This window comes from Hordeum vulgare, chromosome 4H (assembly GCF_904849725.1).
Source record: "Hordeum vulgare subsp. vulgare chromosome 4H, MorexV3_pseudomolecules_assembly, whole genome shotgun sequence".
In the NCBI taxonomy this organism is placed as follows: domain Eukaryota; kingdom Viridiplantae; phylum Streptophyta; class Magnoliopsida; order Poales; family Poaceae; genus Hordeum; species Hordeum vulgare.
Genome location: NC_058521.1, coordinates 549970775 through 549991686, shown reverse-complemented (window position 1 = coordinate 549991686; position 20912 = coordinate 549970775). Strand labels below are relative to the sequence as shown.

The 20912-nt window shown below is 43.9% G+C and overlaps 1 protein-coding gene and 1 pseudogene across 1 annotated transcript; one reads left to right on the top strand and one right to left on the bottom strand.

The window, feature by feature from the left end:
• Positions 1-483: 483 nt before the first annotated feature.
• LOC123450733 lies at positions 484-2533 on the top strand (annotated as a pseudogene).
• Positions 2534-14400: 11867 nt separating this feature from the next.
• On the bottom strand, positions 14401-20662 carry LOC123446933. Its single transcript, XM_045123478.1, has 4 exons — positions 20528-20662; positions 20335-20455; positions 16559-16581; positions 14401-14442 (listed from the first exon to the last, which is right to left on the bottom strand). The coding sequence occupies exons 1-4, from the start codon at positions 20657-20659 to the stop codon at positions 14401-14403; spliced, it is 318 nt and encodes a 105-aa protein (XP_044979413.1). The 5' UTR covers positions 20660-20662.
• Positions 20663-20912: the final 250 nt, after the last annotated feature.

Here is a 20912-nt window from a genome sequence, read left to right as displayed (position 1 = left end):
GGGTCGCCCTCCTTATGCTAAGAAGGGTCGGTCGCTTCGTACACCTTCTATGGCTACTTCTCCAAGCTAGGTCACCCAGAGTTTGATTGTCGCCAGAAACAACGAGACCAGAGGCGATCTTCTTCCAGTGGGACTCATGCGTCTTCCTCGACTCCGTCACTCACTGACCATGATATTGTGCGGCTCAAGCGCCTCTTGGCTTCCTCCGGCTCTTCATCGACGGGTTCTGCTGCCGCTGTGACTGCTTCCACTCCTTCATCACCGCCAGCACCTACACAGTCAGATACATCTTTGTGGGTTCTAGATTCTGGAGCTTCTTTTCATATGTCTTCTGATCCTTCCGCGTTGTCTTCTCTTCAACCTCTTGATTCTCCTGTTAATGTTCTCACTGCCGATGGAACGCCCCTTCCTGTTGCTAGTCGTGGCACTCTTTCTACTCCGTCTTTTTCTATTCCTAGTGTTTCTCATGTTACCCGTCTTACCATGAATCTCTTCTCCGCTGCCCAACTTACTGATCCTGGTTGTCGTGTAATTCTTGATTTCGACTCTTGCTCTGTTCAGGATCTTCGCACCAAGGCTCTGGTTGGTGCTGGCCCTCGGCGCCGTGAGTCGGAGGGCCTTTGGGAGGTTGACTAGCTTCGTGTTCCTTCCGCTGCCATCACTTCTGCCAGTTCCCGTGCTCTTGTTGCCTCCTCTTCTGCGTTCCTCCGGTAATGGCATCATCGACTTGGTCACATATGTAGTTCCCGCTTGTCGTCGTTGGTGTGTCAGGGTGTCTTAGGGTGTGTCTTTGGAGATGTTTCTTTACATTGTGATGGTTGTAGACTAGGAAAACAGACCCAATTACCTTATCCTACTAGTGAGTCGGTATCCTTACCGGATTCCTCTTAGATAAGTACTGAACTCGTACAAGATACGTGATACAATAACATGCTTCAACATATTGGTCCGGCCCATACTTGGCGAAAGGATTCAGAATTGGTGTAGTAGCTGGAATGGTCGGCTTAACGGTAACAAAACGTTATGACCTTTTTAGTTTCAATTTGTTTGCACGGAATTTTTCTAGGATATCCAACAAAGTGTCAAAACCAATGCAAACTTTTTCAGGAAGCAATCGCAATTGGAAGAACATTTGCTGCCATGAAGGACTACCAAATAGATGGGTATACAGAAATGCTGCCTCTAGGAACGATGAACATTGTTGGTTCAATGACTTCATGCTAGGTAGCCACGGGTGACTACAACTATAGTAGAAAAAAGCTACATACCCCCTACAAATATAGCATTCTACTGACAGGATATGTTCCCTGCAGGTTCTATGTCGCGATCAGCAGTCAATTACATGGCTGGCTGAAAAACAGCCGTATCCAATGTTGTTATGGCAATTGTAGTGATGCTCACACTGTTGTTGATCACTCCATTGTTCAAGTACACACCCAATGCGATTCTAGCTTCTATCATCATAAATGGTGTGGTTAGCCTAGTTGACTATGAGACAGCTTACCTTATCTGGAAGGTTGATAAAATGGACTTCTTGGCATTGCTAGGAGCATTCTTCGGGGTTGTATTTGCATCGGTAGAGTATGGCTTGCTCATTGCAGTGCGGACTACTACAATTTCTATTTTGTTAATTAGAACTGAATTCCTCCTACTTGACATGGCTGATGATTGTGTATCTTGCATGGAACAGGTTGCAATATCTGTTGCCAAAATTATTCTCCAAGTGACACGGCCGAGAACAGCTTTACTCGGTAACCTTCCAAGAACAACGATCTACAGGAATGTTGAACAATACCCAGAAGCTACCAAGGTGCCCGGGGTTATGATTATCCGAGTGGACTTCGCGATCTACTTCACAAACTCCAATTATGTTAAAGAGAGTAAAGTTATTTTCCTATAAGATATACTGATTTGTTTCAGTCACTGGCATGATTACTAGTGTAGGAACTTATTGTCCTATTTTCAGAATCCTGAGATGGCTAAGGGACGAGGAGGAACAACAGCAGGAACAGAAGCTTTCCAAAACCGAGTTCCTCGTTGTTGAGCTATCTCGTGAGGAGACAACAGATTTACTATATTTCATAGTAAGGAATAATTAATTGCAAATGGTTTATAGCACTGGTCTACTAACTCTTCAACAGCGGCAACCGATATCGACACAAGTGGAATACATGCCTTGGAGGAGTTGCTGAAAGCACTTGAGAAGCGCAAAATTCAGGTAAAGTATCAAAAACTAGTACCCATATTAGAATTCTACAACCACCAGCTGCTACTGCAGGAATGTTCAGGGAAGAAACACCTCACTAATAAGAAAATCCATGTATGCCACTTACAGCTGATCCTTGCCAATCCCGGGCCAGCAGTGATCCAGAAGCTGCGGTCAGCAAAATTCACGGAGCTCATCGGCGACGACAAGATATTCCTATCGGTCGGTGACGCGGTGAAGAAATTTGCTCCGAAGTCAGCTCTGAATGTCTGAAGAAGGTGCGTCTGACAAAGCGTTGTACAGGCGAAGCAAAATTCACGGAGCTCATCGGCGAGGACAAGATATTCCTATCGGTCGGTGTCGGATTATCCGTCGCCGCCGCTGGTCCGTTCAGGACGAACCGATCAGTCGTCGCCGCCGTACGCTTTCTGACGCCGCACAGTAGGAAGCAGCAGAGCGTTTGCTCGGCAGGATGAGAAAACAGCGGCTAGCTCGCCTGCGCCGCCAACGCCTTGGCTGCCGCGGTGGTGGCGCCCGTGCCGTGCGGCCGACGAGCCCCGTGGTCATAAAATTGGGCCTAGCTGATGTGTATCGCTCACAGCGAGTGCTAAGCTCGCGTCCCTCGCACCGGCCTGGCCCAGCGAGCGAGTCCACATATGTTTTTTGTTTCCGTTATTTCTCATTTCATTTTTTAGACAGTTAAACTATAGTTTGAAAAAAATTGCTAATACAAAAAAAGGTCGTGAATACGAAGAATTTTTCACGATTCAAAAAGGATCGTGAATTAAAAATATATTTATGAATTCAAAAAATATTCACAAATTCAAAAAATGATCGTGGATTTATAAATTTTTAATTAATGAATGAAGAAGATTAATTACAAAAATTATTGTTAAAAATGCACCAATTCAAAAAATGTCCGCAGATATTAAAATATGTCTAAGAATCAACATATGTTTGTAAATTTCGAATATGAACATGAATTCAAAAAAATCACAGATTACAAAAGGTGTTCATGAATTCAAACAATGTTCACACATTCGAAAAATTGTTCTTCAATATAAAAGTTGTTCGCGAATTTGAAAAACAAATCGTGAATCTGAAAATAATGTTTGTGAATCAAGAAACCAAGAAATGCTCATGAATTCGAAAAAATGTTAACGAAAATAAAGATGTTCATGGATTTCGAAAAATATTCTTGAATTTTTTTTTTAAATCTTGGATTGAAAATTATTCGCCAGTTTGAATACAACTTCAAGAAATGTTTGTAAATTCATGCCAGATTTTAAGGCATGGCAGATTGAACGATTTTCATGGCAATTTATGTTGATGTGAGTATGGCAAATTTAGCTTGCAAGCATGAAAATTTCCTCATAAAAAAGGAAGTGAGATGAATGTATCATACTCATCAACTAAACTTACCATCCTCAACAAACATAACTTGCCATGAAAGATATTTAATTTGCCACCAACAGTCGTATACACAAAACAACACATTCGGTAACCATGCTTGGATGCCCCTCCCCCTTTTTTTAAGGAAAAAAACTCTGGTCGGATGAATGGCTAGCGTACATCGGTTGCTCGCGAGCCATCGGATCCAAATCTAATCGAGAGACCTCTAGAGTGTCACGTATTCAGTCGGGCCCCACAACTGCCCAACCCTTCGTGCCAAAACGTTGTCATCTTTCGATGTTACTTTTGTGCTGCTCAACCTCTCCATGTCGTCTTTCTCTCCGCCTCTTTCTCCACTGCGCAACCATCCACATGCACGCACTGTTCAACCAGCTCGGCATTGCGCACTAGCTCCGTGTGCCATCGCTGTTGTGAACTCCTCCACAACCACGCATAGGGAATCCAAGAGGTTGCCGGAACCGCATGACTTCCATGTCCGTGCAAGGTGCCAGCGATGAGTCGTGTTGCAAGCTCCCCACACTGCATGCTAGAACCGGCAACGTGTTGTGTGATACTTGTGATCTGCGTTGGGTTTTCCGTGAAGAGGAATGGATAATCGCGGCACAATGCGGGTAAGTATTTCCCTCGATAGTAATGTCAATCATCAACTGTCTTCAGTGACTGCACACAAAAGAGCAAACAACTTGCACCCTACGCGGGCAAGAGGGTTGTCAATCCCCTTGGTCTCGTTATTTTCAAGCAAATGAGGTGTGTAGATAATTATAACTTGTAAAATAAAATAAAAGAAAAACAATAACAGCGAGGGAAATATAAGTTTTCTCTAGTGGCATCTCTCAATATATAAGTGAATAGACCCGGGGGCCATAGTATTCTCTAGTGGCATCTCTCATGAAAGCAACATATGGTGGGTAAACAAATTACTATTGGGCAATTGACAGAACAGTGGATGATTATGCGATTTTCACGGCAATGATCATGTGTATATAGGCATCACGTCCATAAAAAATAGGCCGACTCCTGCTTGCACCTACTACAATTACTCCACCCATCGACCGGTATCCAACATGCATCAAGAGTATTAAGTAAAACATAGTAACGCTTGGAGAACGATGACATGATGTAGACAAAGTAAACTCAATCAATATGAATAAATCCCATCATTTTATCCTTAGTGGCAGCAACATAAAGACGCAGCTTGTCTCCTTATATCACTAGGATATAGAAACTCGCCAGGTTGAACCCACTACAATGACCCCTCTCATTGAAGAAATACCAAACTACTTGGCCAAAACAATTCAATGAATCGGAGCGAACTACGAAGCTATGATGATCATGCAAATAAGAATCATAAAACTCAGAGAAGATTCAAATATTTTTCATGAATAATCTGAACACAAACCCACAATTCATCGGATCCAAACAAACACACCATACAAAAGAATTACATCGCATAGATCAGAGAGAAGATGTGATGATCATTGTATTGAAGATGAGTGGAGAGAGATAGCAATCTAGATACTAACTGCGGACCTGTAGGCTTGCGTCGAACTACTCACACATCACCATGAGGGCGGCAAGGTTGATGAAGAGGCCCTCCGTGATTGATTCCCACTCCGGCAGGGTACCGGAACGGAGCTTCAGATGTGATTGTCTTGGAACAAAGACTTGTGGCAGCGTAAAAAGTGTTTGACAATTATTTTTAGGGTATATGGAATATATGTGAATTTATAGTTCACAGAACGGGGCAAAAGGGGCCACCAGGGAGGGACAAGCCATCAGGGCGCGGCCACCCCCTGGCCTCGCCCTCTTAGCATATGGCTCCCACATGTGATCCAAGTCTCCTCCCAAAACTTCCAAGTCTTATTTTGATCCATAGAAAACCATAAAAAAGTTTCATGGCAATTGGAATTCGTTTCGTACTGAAAACCTGGAAAACAAAAAACAAACAGAAAACAACATCTGGACATGGCCATTGGTTTAATAGGTTAGTGCTCAAAAATAATATAAATTGGTGACTTATGACCCAAAAGTGTCATTGGATGATAATATAATAGCATGGGATAATAAAAAATTATAGATACATTGGAGACATATCAAGCATCCTCAAGCTTAATTCGTGCTCATCCTCGAGTGGGTAAATGGTAAAAACGGAAATTTTGATGTGACATGCTACCAAATATGTAATATTTTTGCATTTATGCTCATTAAGAAACAGTGAATTAACAAACATCAACATGGTAATAATTATGAGCACGCGCAATAAAATCATCAATCTTTCAAAGTATACGATCCTAAAAGAATGTTTAACCCCATTCATCTTTCATATTCGCAAAGCATGGATCCATCTTCACCACATTAATAAAAATTTCAAGCACCACAATGTCAAAGTCAGGCAATTGGATAATACTTTTTCAAAGTGAATCAAATTTTTATTCTTCACACACTACATGAGCGTGAGCCATGGACATAGATAAGGGTGGAATAGAATATGGTGGTAGATATCAAAGCGGTAAAAGTGGAGAAGATAGTCTCATATCAAGTAGGCATACCAACGGGCTATTGACATGCCCATCGGTAGATGTTAATGCAAGGAGTAGGTATTGCCATGCAAATGATGCACTAGAGTTATAAGTGTATGAAAGCTAAAATGAAGCTAAGTGGGGTGTGCATCCTGTTGGAATTATGCCCTAGAGGCAATAATAAATATATATAGTTATTATTATAATTCCTGTATCAAGATAATAGTTTATTATCCATGCTATAATTGTATTGAATGAAGACTCATTTACATGTGTGGATACATAGACAAAACACCGTCCCTAGCATGCCTCTAGTTGGCTAGCTAGTTGATCAATGATAGTCAGTGTCTTTTGATTATGAACAAGGTGTTGTTGCTTGATAACTGGATCACGTCATTGGGAGAATCACGTGATGGACTAGACCCAAACTAATAGACGTAGCATGTTGATCGTGTCATTTTGTTGCTACTGTTTTCTGCGTGTCAAGTATTTATTCCTATGACCGTGAGATCATATAACTCACTGACACCGGAGGAATGCTTTGTGTGTATCAAACGTCGCAACGTAACTGGGTGACTATAAAGATGCTCTATAGGTATCTCCGAAGGTGTTAGTTGAGTTAGTATGGATCAAGACTGGGATTTGTCACTCCGTGTGACGGAGAGGTATCTCGGGGCCCACTCGGTAATACAACATCACACACAAGCCTTGCAAGCAATGTAACTTAGTGTAAGTTGCGGGATCTTGTATTACGGAACGAGTAAAGAGACTTGCCGATAAACGAGATTGAAATAGGTATGCGGGTACTGACGATCGAATCTCGGGCAAGTAACATACCGAAGGACAAAGGGAATGACATACGGGATTATACGAATCCTTGGCACTGAGGTTCAAACGATAAGATCTTCGTAGAATATGTAGGATCCAATATGGGCATCCAGGTCCCGCTATTGGATATTGACCGAGGAGTCTCTCGGGTCATGTCTACATAGTTCTCGAACCCGCAGGGTCTGCACACTTAAGGTTCGACGTTGTTTTATGCGTATTTGAGTTATATGGTTGGTTACCGAATGTTGTTCGGAGTCCCGGATGAGATCACGGACGTCACGAGGGTTTCCGGAATGGTCCGGAAACGAAGATTGATATATAGGATGACCTCATTTGATAACCGGAAGGTTTTCGGAGTTACCGGGAATGTACCGGGAATGGCGAATGGGTTCCGGGAGTTCACCGGGGGGGCAACCCACCCCGGGGAAGCCCATAGGCCATAAGGGTGGCGCACCAGCCCTTAGTGGGCTGGTGGGACAGCCCAAAAGGGGCCTATGTGCTAAGGATAAGAAATCAAACGAAAAAGAGGAAAAAAAAGGGAGGAGGTGGGAAGGGAGGGGGACTCCCTCCCACCAAACCTAGTCCAACTCGGTTTGGGGGGGGGAGAGTCCTCCCCCTTGGCTCGGCCGACTCCTTGAGGGTCCTTGGACCCCAAGGCAAGGCCCCCCTCCCTCCCACCTATATATACGGAGGTTTTAGGGCTGATTTGAGACGACTTTTCCACGGCAGCCCGACCACATACCTCCACGGTTTTTCCTCTAGATCGCGTTTCTGCGGAGCCCTGCTGAAACAAGATCATCACCAACCTCCGGAGCGCCGTCACGCTGCCGGAGAACTCTTCTACCTCTCCGTCTCTCTTGCTGGATCAAGAAGGCCGAGATCATCGTCGAGTTGTACGTGTGCTGAACGCGGAGGTGCCGTCCGTTCGGTACTAGATCGTGGGACTGATCGCGGGATTGTTCGCGGGGCGGATCGAGGGACGTGAGGACGTTCCACTACATCAACCGCGTTCTCTAAACACTTCTGCTGTACGATCTACAAGGGTACGTAGATCACTCATCCCCTCTCGTAGATGGACATCACCATGATAGGTCTTCGTGCGCGTAGGAAAATTTTGTTTCCCATGCGACGTTCCCCAACAGTGGCATCATGAGCTAGGTTCATGCGTAGATGTCTTCTCGAGTAGAACACAAAAGGTTTTGTGGGCGGTGATGTGCGCTTTGCTGCCCTCCTTAGTCTTTTCTTGATTCCGCGGTATTGTTGGATTGAAACGGCTTGGACTGACATTACTCGTACGCTTACGAGAGACTGGTTTCATCGTTACGAGTAACCCCCTTTGCTCAAAGATGACTGGCAAGTGACGGTTTCTTCAACTTTAGTTGAATCGGATTTGACCGAGGAGGTCCTTGGATGAGGTTAAATAGCAACTCATATATCTCCGTTGTGGTGTTTGCGTAAGTAAGATGCGATCCTACTAGATACCCTTGGTCACCACGTAAAACATGCAACAACAAAATTAGAGGACGTCTAACTTGTTTTTGCAGGGTATGATTGTGATGTGATATGGCCAACGATGTGATGTGATATATTGGATGTATGAGATGATCATGTTGTAATAGAAATATCGACTTGCATGTCGATGGTACGGCAACCGGCAGGAGCCATAGGGTTGTCTTTATACTAACGTTTGTGCTTGCAGATGCGTTTACTATTTTGCTAGGATGTAGCTTTAGTAGTAATAGCATAAGTAGCAAGACAACCCCGATGGCAACACGTTGATGGATGATCATGGTGTGGCGCCGGTGACAAGAAGATCGTGCCGGTGCTTTGGTGATGGAGATCAAGAAGCACGTGATGATGGCCATATCATGTCACTTATGAATTGCATGTGATGTTAATCCTTTTATGCACCTTATTTTGCTTAGAACGACGGTAGCATTATGAGGTGATCTCTCACTAAAATTTCAAGACGAAATTGTGTTCTCCCCGACTGTGCACCGTTACTACAGTTCGTCGTTTCGAGACACCACGTGATGATCGGGTGTGATAGACTCAACGTTCACATACAACGGGTGCAAAACAGTTGCGCACGCGGAACACTCGGGTTAAGCTTGACGAGCCTAGCATGTGCACACATGGCCTCGGAACACATGAGACCGAAAGGTCGAGCGTGAATCATATAGTTGATATGATTAGCATAGGGATGCTTACCACTGAAACTATACCCAACTCACGTGATGATCGGACTTGGGATAGTGTAAGTGGATCATGAACCACTCAAATGACTAGAGAGATGTACTTTTTGAGTGGGAGTTTAGCATATAATTTGATTAAGTTGAACTCTAATTATCTTGAACATAGTCTAAGTCCACTTTGAATATATTTGTGTTGTAGATCATGGCTTGCGCGACAGTCATCCTGAATTTTAATACGTTCCTAGAGAAAGCTAAGTTGAAAGATGATGGAAGCAACTTTGTAGACTGGGCTCGTAATCTTAAGCTAATCTTACAAGCTGGGAAGAAGGATTATGTCCTTAATGCTGCGCTAGGAGATGAACCACCCGCTACGGCTGATCAGGATGTTAAGAACGCTTGGTTAGCACGTAAGGAGGACTACTCAATAGTTCAATGTGCAGTCTTGTATGGCTTAGAACCGGGACTTCAACGTCGCTTTGAGCGTCATGGAGCATTTGAGATGTTCCAGGAGTTGAAGTTTATCTTTCAGAAGAACGCCCGGATCGAGAGGTATGAGACCTCCGATAAATTCTATGCTTGCAAGATGGAGGAAAACTCGTCTGTCAGTAAACATGTGCTCAAAATGTCTGGGTACTCAAACCGTCTAGCTGAACTGGGGATTGAACTCCCGCAAGAAGCTATCACTGACAGAATCCTTCAATCACTGCCGCCAAGCTATAAAGGCTTTGTGTTGAACTACAACATGCAAGGGATGAACAAGTCTCCCGGCGAGTTGTTTGCGATGCTGAAAGTCGCAGAGTCTGAACTCCGTAAAGAGCATCAAGTGTTGATGGTGAGCAAGACCACTAGTTTCAAGAGAAACGGCAAAGGCAAGAAGGGCAATTCGAAGAAGAGCGGCAAGCCTGTTGCCAATCCACCGAAGAAACCCAAGGCTGGACCTAAGCCTGAAACAGAGTGCTTCTATTGCAAGGGTATGGGTCACTGGAAGCGCAATTGCCCCAAGTATCTGGCAGATAAGAAGGCGGGCAAAGAAAAATCAGGTATATTTGATATACATGTTATTGATGTGTACTTAACCGGTTCTCGTAGTAGTGCGTGGGTATTCAATACCGGTTCTGTTGCTCACATTTGCAACTCGAAGCAGGAACTGCGGAATAGACGAAGGCTGGCGAAAGACGAAGTGACGATGCGCGTAGGAAATGGTTCCAAGGTTGATGCAATCGCCGTCGGCACAGTGTCACTTCAGCTACCATCGAGATTAGTGATGAACTTAAATCATTGTTATTTAGTGCATGTGTTGAGCATGAACATTATATCTGGATCTTGTTTATTGCGAGACGGTTACTCTTTTAAGTCTGAGAATAATGGTTGTTCTATTTCTATGAGTAACATCTTTTATGGTCATGCACCGAATGTGAGAGGATTGTTCATATTGAATCTTGATAGCGATACACAGATACATAACATTGAGACCAAAAGAGTTAGAGTAAACAATGATAGCGCCATATTTTTGTGGCACTGCCGCTTGGGTCATATTGGTGTAAAGCGCATGAAGAAACTCCATGTTGATGGACTTTTGGAGTCACTTGACTTTGATTCACTTGACACGTGCGAACCATGCCTCATGGGCAAGATGACTATAACTCCGTTCTCCGGAACAATGGAGCGTGCAAGTGACTTGTTGGAAATCGTACATACCGATGTGTGTGGTCCGATGAGCGTAGAGGCACGCGGCGGATATCGTTATTTTCTCACCTTCACTGACGATTTAAGTAGATATGGTTATGTCTACTTGATGAAGCACAAGTCTGAAACATTTGAAAAGTTCAAGCAATTTCAGAGTGAAGTGGAAAATCATCGTAACAAGAAGATCAAGTTCCTACGGTCTGATCGTGGGGGTGAATATCTGAGTTTCGAGTTTAGTGCTCACTTAAGACAATGTGGAATTGTTTCGCAGTTAACACCGCCTGGAACACCACAGCGTAATGGTGTGTCCGAACATCATAATCGTACTTTGTTAGAGATGGTGCGATCTATGATGTCTCTTACTGATTTGCCGTTATCATTTTGGGGTTATGCATTAGAAACAGCTGCATTCACTTTAAATAGGGCACCATCAAAATCCGTTGAGACGACACCATACGAACTGTGGTATGGCAAAAGGCCAAAGTTGTCGTTTCTTAAAGTTTGGGGATGTGATGCTTATGTCAAAAAGCTTCAGCCTGAAAAGCTGGAACCCAAAGCGGAAAGGTGCTTCTTCATAGGTTACCCAAAAGAGACAGTTGGGTACACCTTCTATCTCAAATCCGAGGGCAAAGTGTTTTTTGCTAAAAACGGAGCTTTTCTCGAGAAGGAGTTTCTCTCGAGAGAATTGAGTGGGAGGAAGATAGAACTTGACGAGGTTGTCGAACCTCTCATCCCTCTGGATGGTGGCGCAGGGCAAGGGGAAACCTCTGTCGTTGCGACGCCGGTTGAGGAGGAAGTTAATGATGATGATCATGAAACTCCAGTTCAAGTTTCTGTTTAATCACGCAGGTCGACGAGATCACGCGCTGCTCCAGAGTGGTACGGTAATCCCGTCTTATCAATCATGTTGTTAGACAACAATGAACCTGCAAATTATGAAGAAGCAATGGTGGGCCCAGATTCCAACAAATGGCTAGAAGCCATGAAATCCGAGATAGGATCCATGTATGAGAACAAAGTGTGGACTTTGGAGATACTACCTGAGGGCCGCAAGGCTATTCAGAACAAATGTATCTTGAAGAAGAAGACGGACGCTGACGGTAATGTGACCATTTATAAAGCTCGACTTGTGGCAAAGGGTTTTCCACAAGTTCCAGGAGTTGACTACGATGAGACTTTCTCACCCGTAGCGATGCTTAAGTCCGTGAGAATCATGTTAGCAATAGCTGCATTTTTCGATTATGAAATCTGGCAGATGGATGTCAAAACGGCGTTCCTTAACGGTTTCCTTAAGGAAGAGTTGTATATGATGCAACCCGAAGGTTTTGTCGATCCTAAAAATGCTGACAAGGTGTGCAAGCTCCAGCGATCCATTTATGGACTGGTGCAAGCATCTCGGAGTTGGAACAAACGCTTTGATGAGGTGATCAAAGCATTTGGGTTTATACAAGTGGTTGGAGAATCTTGTATTTACAAGAAAGTGAGTGGGAGCTCTGTGGCGTTTCTAATATTATATGTGGATGACATATTACTGATTGGAAACAACATGGAGCTTTTGGAGAGCATAAAAGGTTACTTGAATAAAAGTTTCTCTATGAAGGACCTAGGAGAAGCTGCTTACATTCTAGGCATTAAGATCTATAGGGATAGATCAAAACGTGTGATAGGACTTTCACAAAGCACATACCTTGATAAAGTTTTGAAGAGGTTCAAAATGGAACAGTCCAAGAAAGGGTTCTTGCCAGTTTTACAAGGTACGAGATTGAGTAAGACTCAGTGCCCAGCAACTGATGAAGATAGAGAGCATATGCGCTCCGTCCCCTATGCTTCAGCCATAGGTTCTATCATGTATGCGATGCTATGCACTAGACCGGATGTTAGCCTGGCCATAAGTATGGCAGGTAGGTTCCAGAGTAATCCAGGAGTGGATCACTGGACAGCGGTCAAGAATATCCTGAAGTACCTGAAAAGGACTAAAGAGATGTTTCTCGTGTATGGAGGTGACGAAGAGCTCGCCGTAAAAGGTTACGTCGATGCAAGCTTTGACACAGATCCGGACGACTCCAAGTCGCAAACCGGATACGTATTTATTCTTAATGGGGGTGCAGTAAGCTGGTGCAGTTCCAAGCAAAGCGTCGTAGCAGATTCTACATGTGAAGCGGAGTACATGGCTGCCTCGGAGGCGGCTAAGGAGGGTGTCTGGATGAAGCAGTTCATGACGGATCTTGGAGTGGTGCCAAGTGCACTGGATCGAATAACCTTGTTCTGTGACAACACAGGTGCCATTGCCTTAGCAAAGGAACCACGTTTTCACAAGAAGACCAGACACATCAAACGACGCTTCAACCTCATCCGCGACAACGTCGAGGAAGAGGACGTAAATATATGCAAAGTGCACACGGATCTGAATGTAGCAGACCCGCTGACTAAACCTCTTCCACGGCCAAAACATGATCGACACCAGAACTGTATGGGTGTTAGATTTATTACAATGTAATTCACATGGTGATGTGAGGGCTAGATTATTGACTCTAGTGCAAGTGGGAGACTGTTGGAATTATGCCCTAGAGGCAATAATAAATATATATAGTTATTATTATAATTCCTGTATCAAGATAATAGTTTATTATCCATGCTATAATTGTATTGAATGAAGACTCATTTACATGTGTGGATACATAGACAAAACACCGTCCCTAGCATGCCTCTAGTTGGCTAGCCAGTTGATCAATGATAGTCAGTGTCTTCTGATTATGAACAAGGTGTTGTTGCTTGATAACTGGATCACGTCATTGGGAGAATCACGTGATGGATTAGACCCAAACTAATAGACGTAGCATGTTGATCATGTCATTTTGTTGCTACTGTTTTCTGCGTGTCAAGTATTTATTCCTATGACCGTGAGATCATATAACTCACTGACACCGGAGGAATGCTTTGTGTGTATCAAACGTCGCAACGTAACTGGGTGACTATAAAGATGCTCTACAGGTATCTCCGAAGGTGTTAGTTGAGTTAGTATGGATCAAGACTGGGATTTGTCACTCCGTGTGACGGAGAGGTATCTCGGGGCCCACTCGGTAATACAACATCACACACAAGCCTTGCAAGCAATGTAACTTAGTGTAAGTTGCGGGATCTTGTATTACGGAACGAGTAAATAGACTTGCCGATAAACGAGATTGAAATAGGTATGCAGATACTGACGATCGAATCTCGGGCAAGTAACATACCGAAGGACAAAGGGAATGACATACGGGATTATACGAATCCTTGGCACTGAGGTTCAAACGATAAGATCTTCGTAGAATATGTAGGATCCAATATGGGCATCTAGGTCCCGCTATTGGATATTGACCGAGGAGTCTCTCGGGTCATGTCTACATAGTTCTCGAACCCGCAGGGTCTGCACACTTAAGGTTCGACGTTGTTTTATGCGTATTTGAGTTATATGGTTAGTTACCGAATGTTGTTCGGAGTCCCGGATGAGATCACGGACGTCACGAGGGTTTCCGGAAAGGTCCGGAAACGAAGATTGATATATAGGATGATCTCATTTGATTACCGGAAGGTTTTCGGAGTTACCGGGAATGTACTGGGAATGACGAATGGGTTCCGGGAGTTCACCGGGGGGGGGGGGGGCAACCCACCCCGGGGAAGCCCATAGGCCATAAGGGTGGCGCACCAGCCCTTAGTGGGCTGGTGGGACAGCCCAAAAGGGGCCTATGCGCCAAGGATAAGAAATCAAACGAAAAAGAGGAAAAAAAAGGGAGGTGGGAAGGGAGGGGGACTCCCTCCCACCAAACCTAGTCCAACTCGGTTTGGGGGGGGGAGAGTCCTCCCCCTTGGCTCGGCCGACTCCTTGAGGGTCCTTGGACCCCAAGGCAAGGCCCCCTCCCTCCCACCTATATATACGGAGGTTTTAGGGCTGATTTGAGACGACTTTTCCACGGCAGCCCGACCACATACCTCCACGGTTTTTCCTCTAGATCGCGTTTCTGCGGAGCTCGGGCGGAGCCCTGCTGAAACAAGGTCATCACCAACCTCCGGAGCGCCGTCACGCTGCCGGAGAACTCTTCTACCTCTCCGTCTCTCTTGCTGGATCAAGAAGGCCGAGATCATCGTCGAGCTGTACGTGTGCTGAACGCGGAGGTGCCGTCCGTTCGGTACTAGATCGTGGGACTGATCGCGGGATTGTTCGCGGGGCGGATCGAGGGACGTGAGGACGTTCCACTACATCAACCGCGTTCTCTAAACGCTTCTTCTGTACGATCTACAAGGGTACGTAGATCACTCATCCCCTCTCATAGATGGACATCACCATGATAGGTCTTCGTGCTCGTAGGAAAATTTTGTTTCCCATGCGACGTTCCGCAACACATCCAACTTGCTTGCTCATGAAGACCTCGGGCATTTGAGGAAGCCCGTCATCAGGAACATGCAAGCCAAGTTTATAATAATAATAATAATAATAATAATAATAATAATAATATGATTCCCACTAGCATATGAAAATGACATAGCATGAGACTCTCTATATGAGGAACATGGTGCCACTTTGAGGCAGAAGTGTGGTAGAGGATGGTAGCAAAGTCCCTTCTCTCTTTTCTCCCATTCATTTTATTGTTATTCATTTTTATATGGTAGGTTCATTTGGCCTCCCTCGTTTTTTTCGTCTGAAGTCTCTTCCCGGCTGGTGGGGGAATCATAGTCTCCATCATCCTTTCCTTAGTGGGACAATGCTCTAATAATGATGATCATCACACTTTTATTTACTTACAATCATGAAAGCTCGATATGAAGAACTATGACTCAATATGAATTCCTCTAGCAGTGTACCAGGATGTGCAATGATCTAGCGTGACATATATCAGCAATATAATGAGTGGTGGCTTTGCCACAAATGCTATGTCGGCTCTATATGATCATGCAAATCATATGATGATGAATGAACTAGTCATATGATGTAACGATGGAATTTGCATGGCAATATATCTCGGAATGGCTATGGAAATGCCATGATAGGTAGGTATGATGGTTGTTTTGAGGAATATATAGGAAGGTTTATGTGTGGCGGAGTATATCATGCCACGGGGTTTGGATGCACCGCCGAAGTTCGCATGAATCCTCAAGGTGAGAATGGACAATGCACGGTACCGACTAAGCTAGCAAAATATGAGGAGGTGAGATTGTGTATGTCTATGGTTTCAAATTAGTCATGAAGAACTCATATACTTATTGCAAAGTTTTATTAGTTTCATAACAAATCAAAGCACTACCCGCATGCCCCGAGGGAGAGGATTGGGAGGAGTAAACCATTGCGCGACTCCGACTCAAAACAATACTAGGATTTCAACGAGTAATAGAAATGCTCATACATCCCCGCCATGCCTTTTTAATATTCAGAGAAACAAGGAATTAACAGCTCTTAATACTGATACTTCTATGAATCAACAATGATGCAATCACACTTTTTCATATTACCACATCAATATCATTAACACACAATTTCTCTTTATGTGCTACATGATGGTTTTGATTATCATTCGTTGAATACTTATTATTTTTGAACTAGCTTTATGACCCATGCAAATTACCGATATTATTTATTAACTCTCAAACAACTATAAGTGAAGAACGATAGTGCAAATATTTCTATAAAATCTACACGCCACCGTGCCCAAAAAGTATAAGTGAAGTACTAGAGTAACTGCTAAGCTTAAAATCCACATGCCTTGCAAGATATAACTAACAAATCATGATAAATGTTTGTCTCTCTCAGGTTGCACTACAAGGAATATGCTAGTACACGACGCTATTTTTTCGTCGCAACATCATCACGGTTTTTCATTTACGACGATCGCACGACGAAAAACCAAGCGTCGAAAACGGAGCGTCAGAAATGAACAGCAACGACGTTTTGGTCAAAATCGTCGTAACTTTACGACGATTCCTGGATTGTCGTAACCTTTACGGCGATCCTAAATCATCACTGACAATCAAACCCAGTCCTACGTGGCAGTTCTACGTTGCAAAATTACGACGAAATCAAAACGTCATGGCTGAAATCAGCCCAACCCATTTCAATTGATCACATGGGCTCGTTTTATTTTTTTTTGGGCTATTCTTATTGGGCTTCTTTTGGGCCTTGGCCTATTTTCAGCCACTTTAGTTTTCGTTTTGAATTTTTTTTATCATTCTAATTTGGACACTGGCCTTTTAGTGCCCAAATACATTTGGTCCAATTTCAGTTTTGGCCTTTTTTTCATTTTTGAATTCAGCAACTTTTTGTTCCGGAACTTGGTTTCATTTCTATTTGTTGGGCCTTTTCAACCCAATTATTTGTCCAGTATTAAATCCAATACTATTTCACATTCAAATCAAGAAAACTCCAAGTCGAATTAAAAGCGTCCATCATATAACATCACAAAATACATATCCCAGGTTTACATAACATAATAAGTCATCTCATGAATACATTTTTACACAAGAATAGTATAATGGACTTCATTCCGCTTTCCCATGAGGCATGCTTGAGATGCGACAACTTGTCATCCTACAAGAACATTACACTGCACATGAATCAATCAAAAGGAAATAAATATCAAAAATGTTACAAATAAAATTTTTTGTATTCATCCTTAAGATGATGTCAAAAATCCTGAGATATAAACGATGGAGTATAATTAGTCCAACCTAAACAGGTCACAGAAGCTGAAAATTAAACTTCAAACTATCTAGATTGTTCCAGGAAATGTGTTCCCCTCATCTGATAACTCAAAAGCATCAAGTTATGCAGTACAGATTATATCATCAGTGAATAATTGAAATGAAATAATTTTCCGGGCTAACAACAGTAAATAAAGCAGTTAATTGTAAAACCAAGACAGTGAGAATGGGTTGTTGGTGACGTACAAGTCCATGCATCTGTAGTAGTTAAGCCCTCCTGTAAACCCTGTCTTCTCAAATTTGTCTGCGTAGAATAGGAGGAGCTGGTTTGCGCATTCCAAAGACTGTCTTAAACTTATGACTCATGTCGTATACAGAAAATTCAGCTTCAGCGACTCCTGGCTCCTGCATGCATAATTCAGTAATGCATATGAACGACTGTTTCGACAAACCAAATCTGAAGCGATGTTGGTGCAGAGGAAAACTGTATCCAAGAATAAGCAATTAAACAGCAGTATCTAGTACTGCATCAGGAGATACATTTTAGTGTGAGTCTGCAGGTAGGAATTGGTGATGACAAGATGGACAATTATAATCTAAGACAGGAGTCAGTTAAAGACACATAATTCACAAGGACAGCCATCACAGCAGCACCAGTTCGAACGAACAGCAGGAGACAGAGGCGCGGAGGGGAACCAAGACGCTTACCACGAAGACCTGCTTGACGTTGGGGTGCTTCTCCGTGTACTCCTTCCTGAATGTGTCCCTGCGAAACAAAGACCAAATCCTCGATCAGGATGCGACGCCACAACATACCACAGGAAAACAAGGCGAATCGAACCATGAACAACGACGAGCCAAGCCTGGGAACTAACATGAAGACGAAGAAGGCGCTCGGGGGCGCTTGGGCTTGTTGGGGTCCTTCTCGGCCTTGCTCTTCTTCATCGTGAGCCTACACCACCAGAAATAAACAGCAGCAGCAAACCGAATTAGAGCCCGACGCGAAACAGCAGCAGGAAACCTGGCCATTCTCTAGGCGAGCTTTATATACACGACCGAAACCTCCCTCACCCAACATGCAATCTTGTCTGAAGTTCTTAGTGGCGGCAGCAATCTCACGGAAAGTGAAAATCTGTGCGGCAATGTTTCAAAGTGAGCAATCAGTTGTAGTACAAGCAGTTAAACTCAATAATTCAATAGAAAAAATTGTGCCACTACATTAATGCAACTTTGCTAATCTAGAAGGACCTTAACTTTAAGGTAAAACTCGTTTTTAATCATTAATCTTCAAAAAAATACCACATTCCTTCCGTGGGGGGCTAGTGAACACTTACATTTAAGTAGAGGCTCAGCAGTACTCACTTTGGAAATAATATTCAATTTGTTTGAAAGAGAAGTTCAAGTAAAATTCATCAATCAGTCTCCAAAATACTACCTCTGTACCAAAATAATACATTACCGCAATGATGTAAATAGCGAATAAGTATTTCCTACAATTCCTCTACTACTGAGTTCATGAGAAGAAAGGATCCTCTACCAGTTTTTTTTTCTACACCATAACAGACAGAGTCATCTTATTAATCTTTTCTGCACTACAATTGTCCTGCTTTTTATGGTGCCAAACCGGCAAAACCCCCCAAGGAGAGGAATTGCAAACAATTTGTGCATCGGCAAGACGAGTTAGCGGCGTAGCGGGACAAATACACTGGCTCAAACATAACCACTGTATGTAAAAGGAGTATTGAAATGACAGCCACATCATGTCGCGTCTTTATCCTATCCTCTCCCAAAATACTTGAGTCGGTGACGCTTCATCCTAGTTTCTTGAGATAAGATGAATACACTTTTTGCCACAGCTTCTTGCTGTTTTCTCTTGGAAAAAATACAAGGAAAAACTATATGGCCATGCTATATAATGAAACAGTCAGTAACCTTGTTCAAAGTCCAAACTTTAGCTCCACCTACTTGTAGATTTCTATGAAAGGGAAACAACAAAAGTATTACTCCCAAGTCGTCTTTGACTGTACACCGAAAGGAGTGTGCGCGTGTGTGTCCCATCATGTAATGTATCATGACAATTACCTACAATGACAGCATTCATATTCGTCTAATAGAAAGATTACCAATAGTACTACAGTAGTGTCTTGTTCATTGTTAAGAGTGAAGGGAAGATCACACACTCCTCAGATGCAGTAAGCAAGGTTGTAACAGGTTCAACCATTGATCTCCTATATCAGTGCAAGAAAACAAATAAATAGTGGCAAGCTCGGGACTAGTGCAATCATACATCTTTTTTCAGTTACTGTCAGCGTGAATCACGATATCCCTAATGCCACAATCCTCCTGCATATAGCGACATTATCCCCTTCGAACTAAAACTGCTTCATATGTAGAAATTAGAAAAAGCAGATAGAAAATATGCTTCAGGTAGACACATATTGAACATTTGAACTATATTTTTGCTGATCCACAACATTCTTGAAGTAAGGTTCCCAACTCTCAAACAAAAGTAGGCATACAGTCCACTGCAAGAATAGGTGTGACAATAACCAATATAGTCTATAATGTTTTAGTAGGCACTAGTTAATTTGACCAGTAATGCTTCCTTAGTGTTGGAGTGGATGCCTTTTTTTCCCTATGTATTTCGTGCAAGAGAACAATTTCGTTTGGTTTACCTACAATGAGCAGATTCCAGTCTTCTAACTTAAAATCCATGTGTGTTGCAGGAGTTCTTCCTAAAGGATACATACATTGAGAGCAAAGATCAATCAATTCCACCATGGAGGTGGTGACTGGGGCCATGGGAAGCTGGGAGAACCTGGGCACCAGGGCTGGCCCTTGGCATCCTCGGGCCGGAGCATGAGCTCGGTGACGCAGGAGCCGTCATCCACGAACAGCCTCCCGTCGCCGACGCTATAGTCCGCGTGCACCACCACGCCCTGCCTGCTGCAGCAAGCCGTCAGTGCAGAGCAAAGGAAAGGAAAGGAAAGGACCGGGAGAGAGGGCGGGACCTGGATCCAGGCGCGCTGGAAGCGGATGCCGAAGAGCATCTGCGTCGGGAAGGAGCCCTCGGAGGAGGGGGCCGTCGTGGATCCCGCCAGTTGCGAGGCGAACAGCTTCAGCGCCGCCAGCGAGTAGTCCATGACGGTCCGGTCGCCGCGGTGGAGACGACTGTGAGGCGCGCGGATCGAGGAATGGACGCCGCCTCGTCGTCGGGTCGAGGAGGCCCGCCGGCCGCACCATCCCCGTCGGCGGGGAGGAGGGCGCCTGACGGGATCTCACAGGGACGGCGTTCCCTTCTTGTCCACGCGGCGCGGGGCTCAGATCTCGCACGGCGCGGCGCGGAGGCAGGCTGAGGAGGATATGCGGCGTCCGATCAGGGCTGGGGCGGGGGCC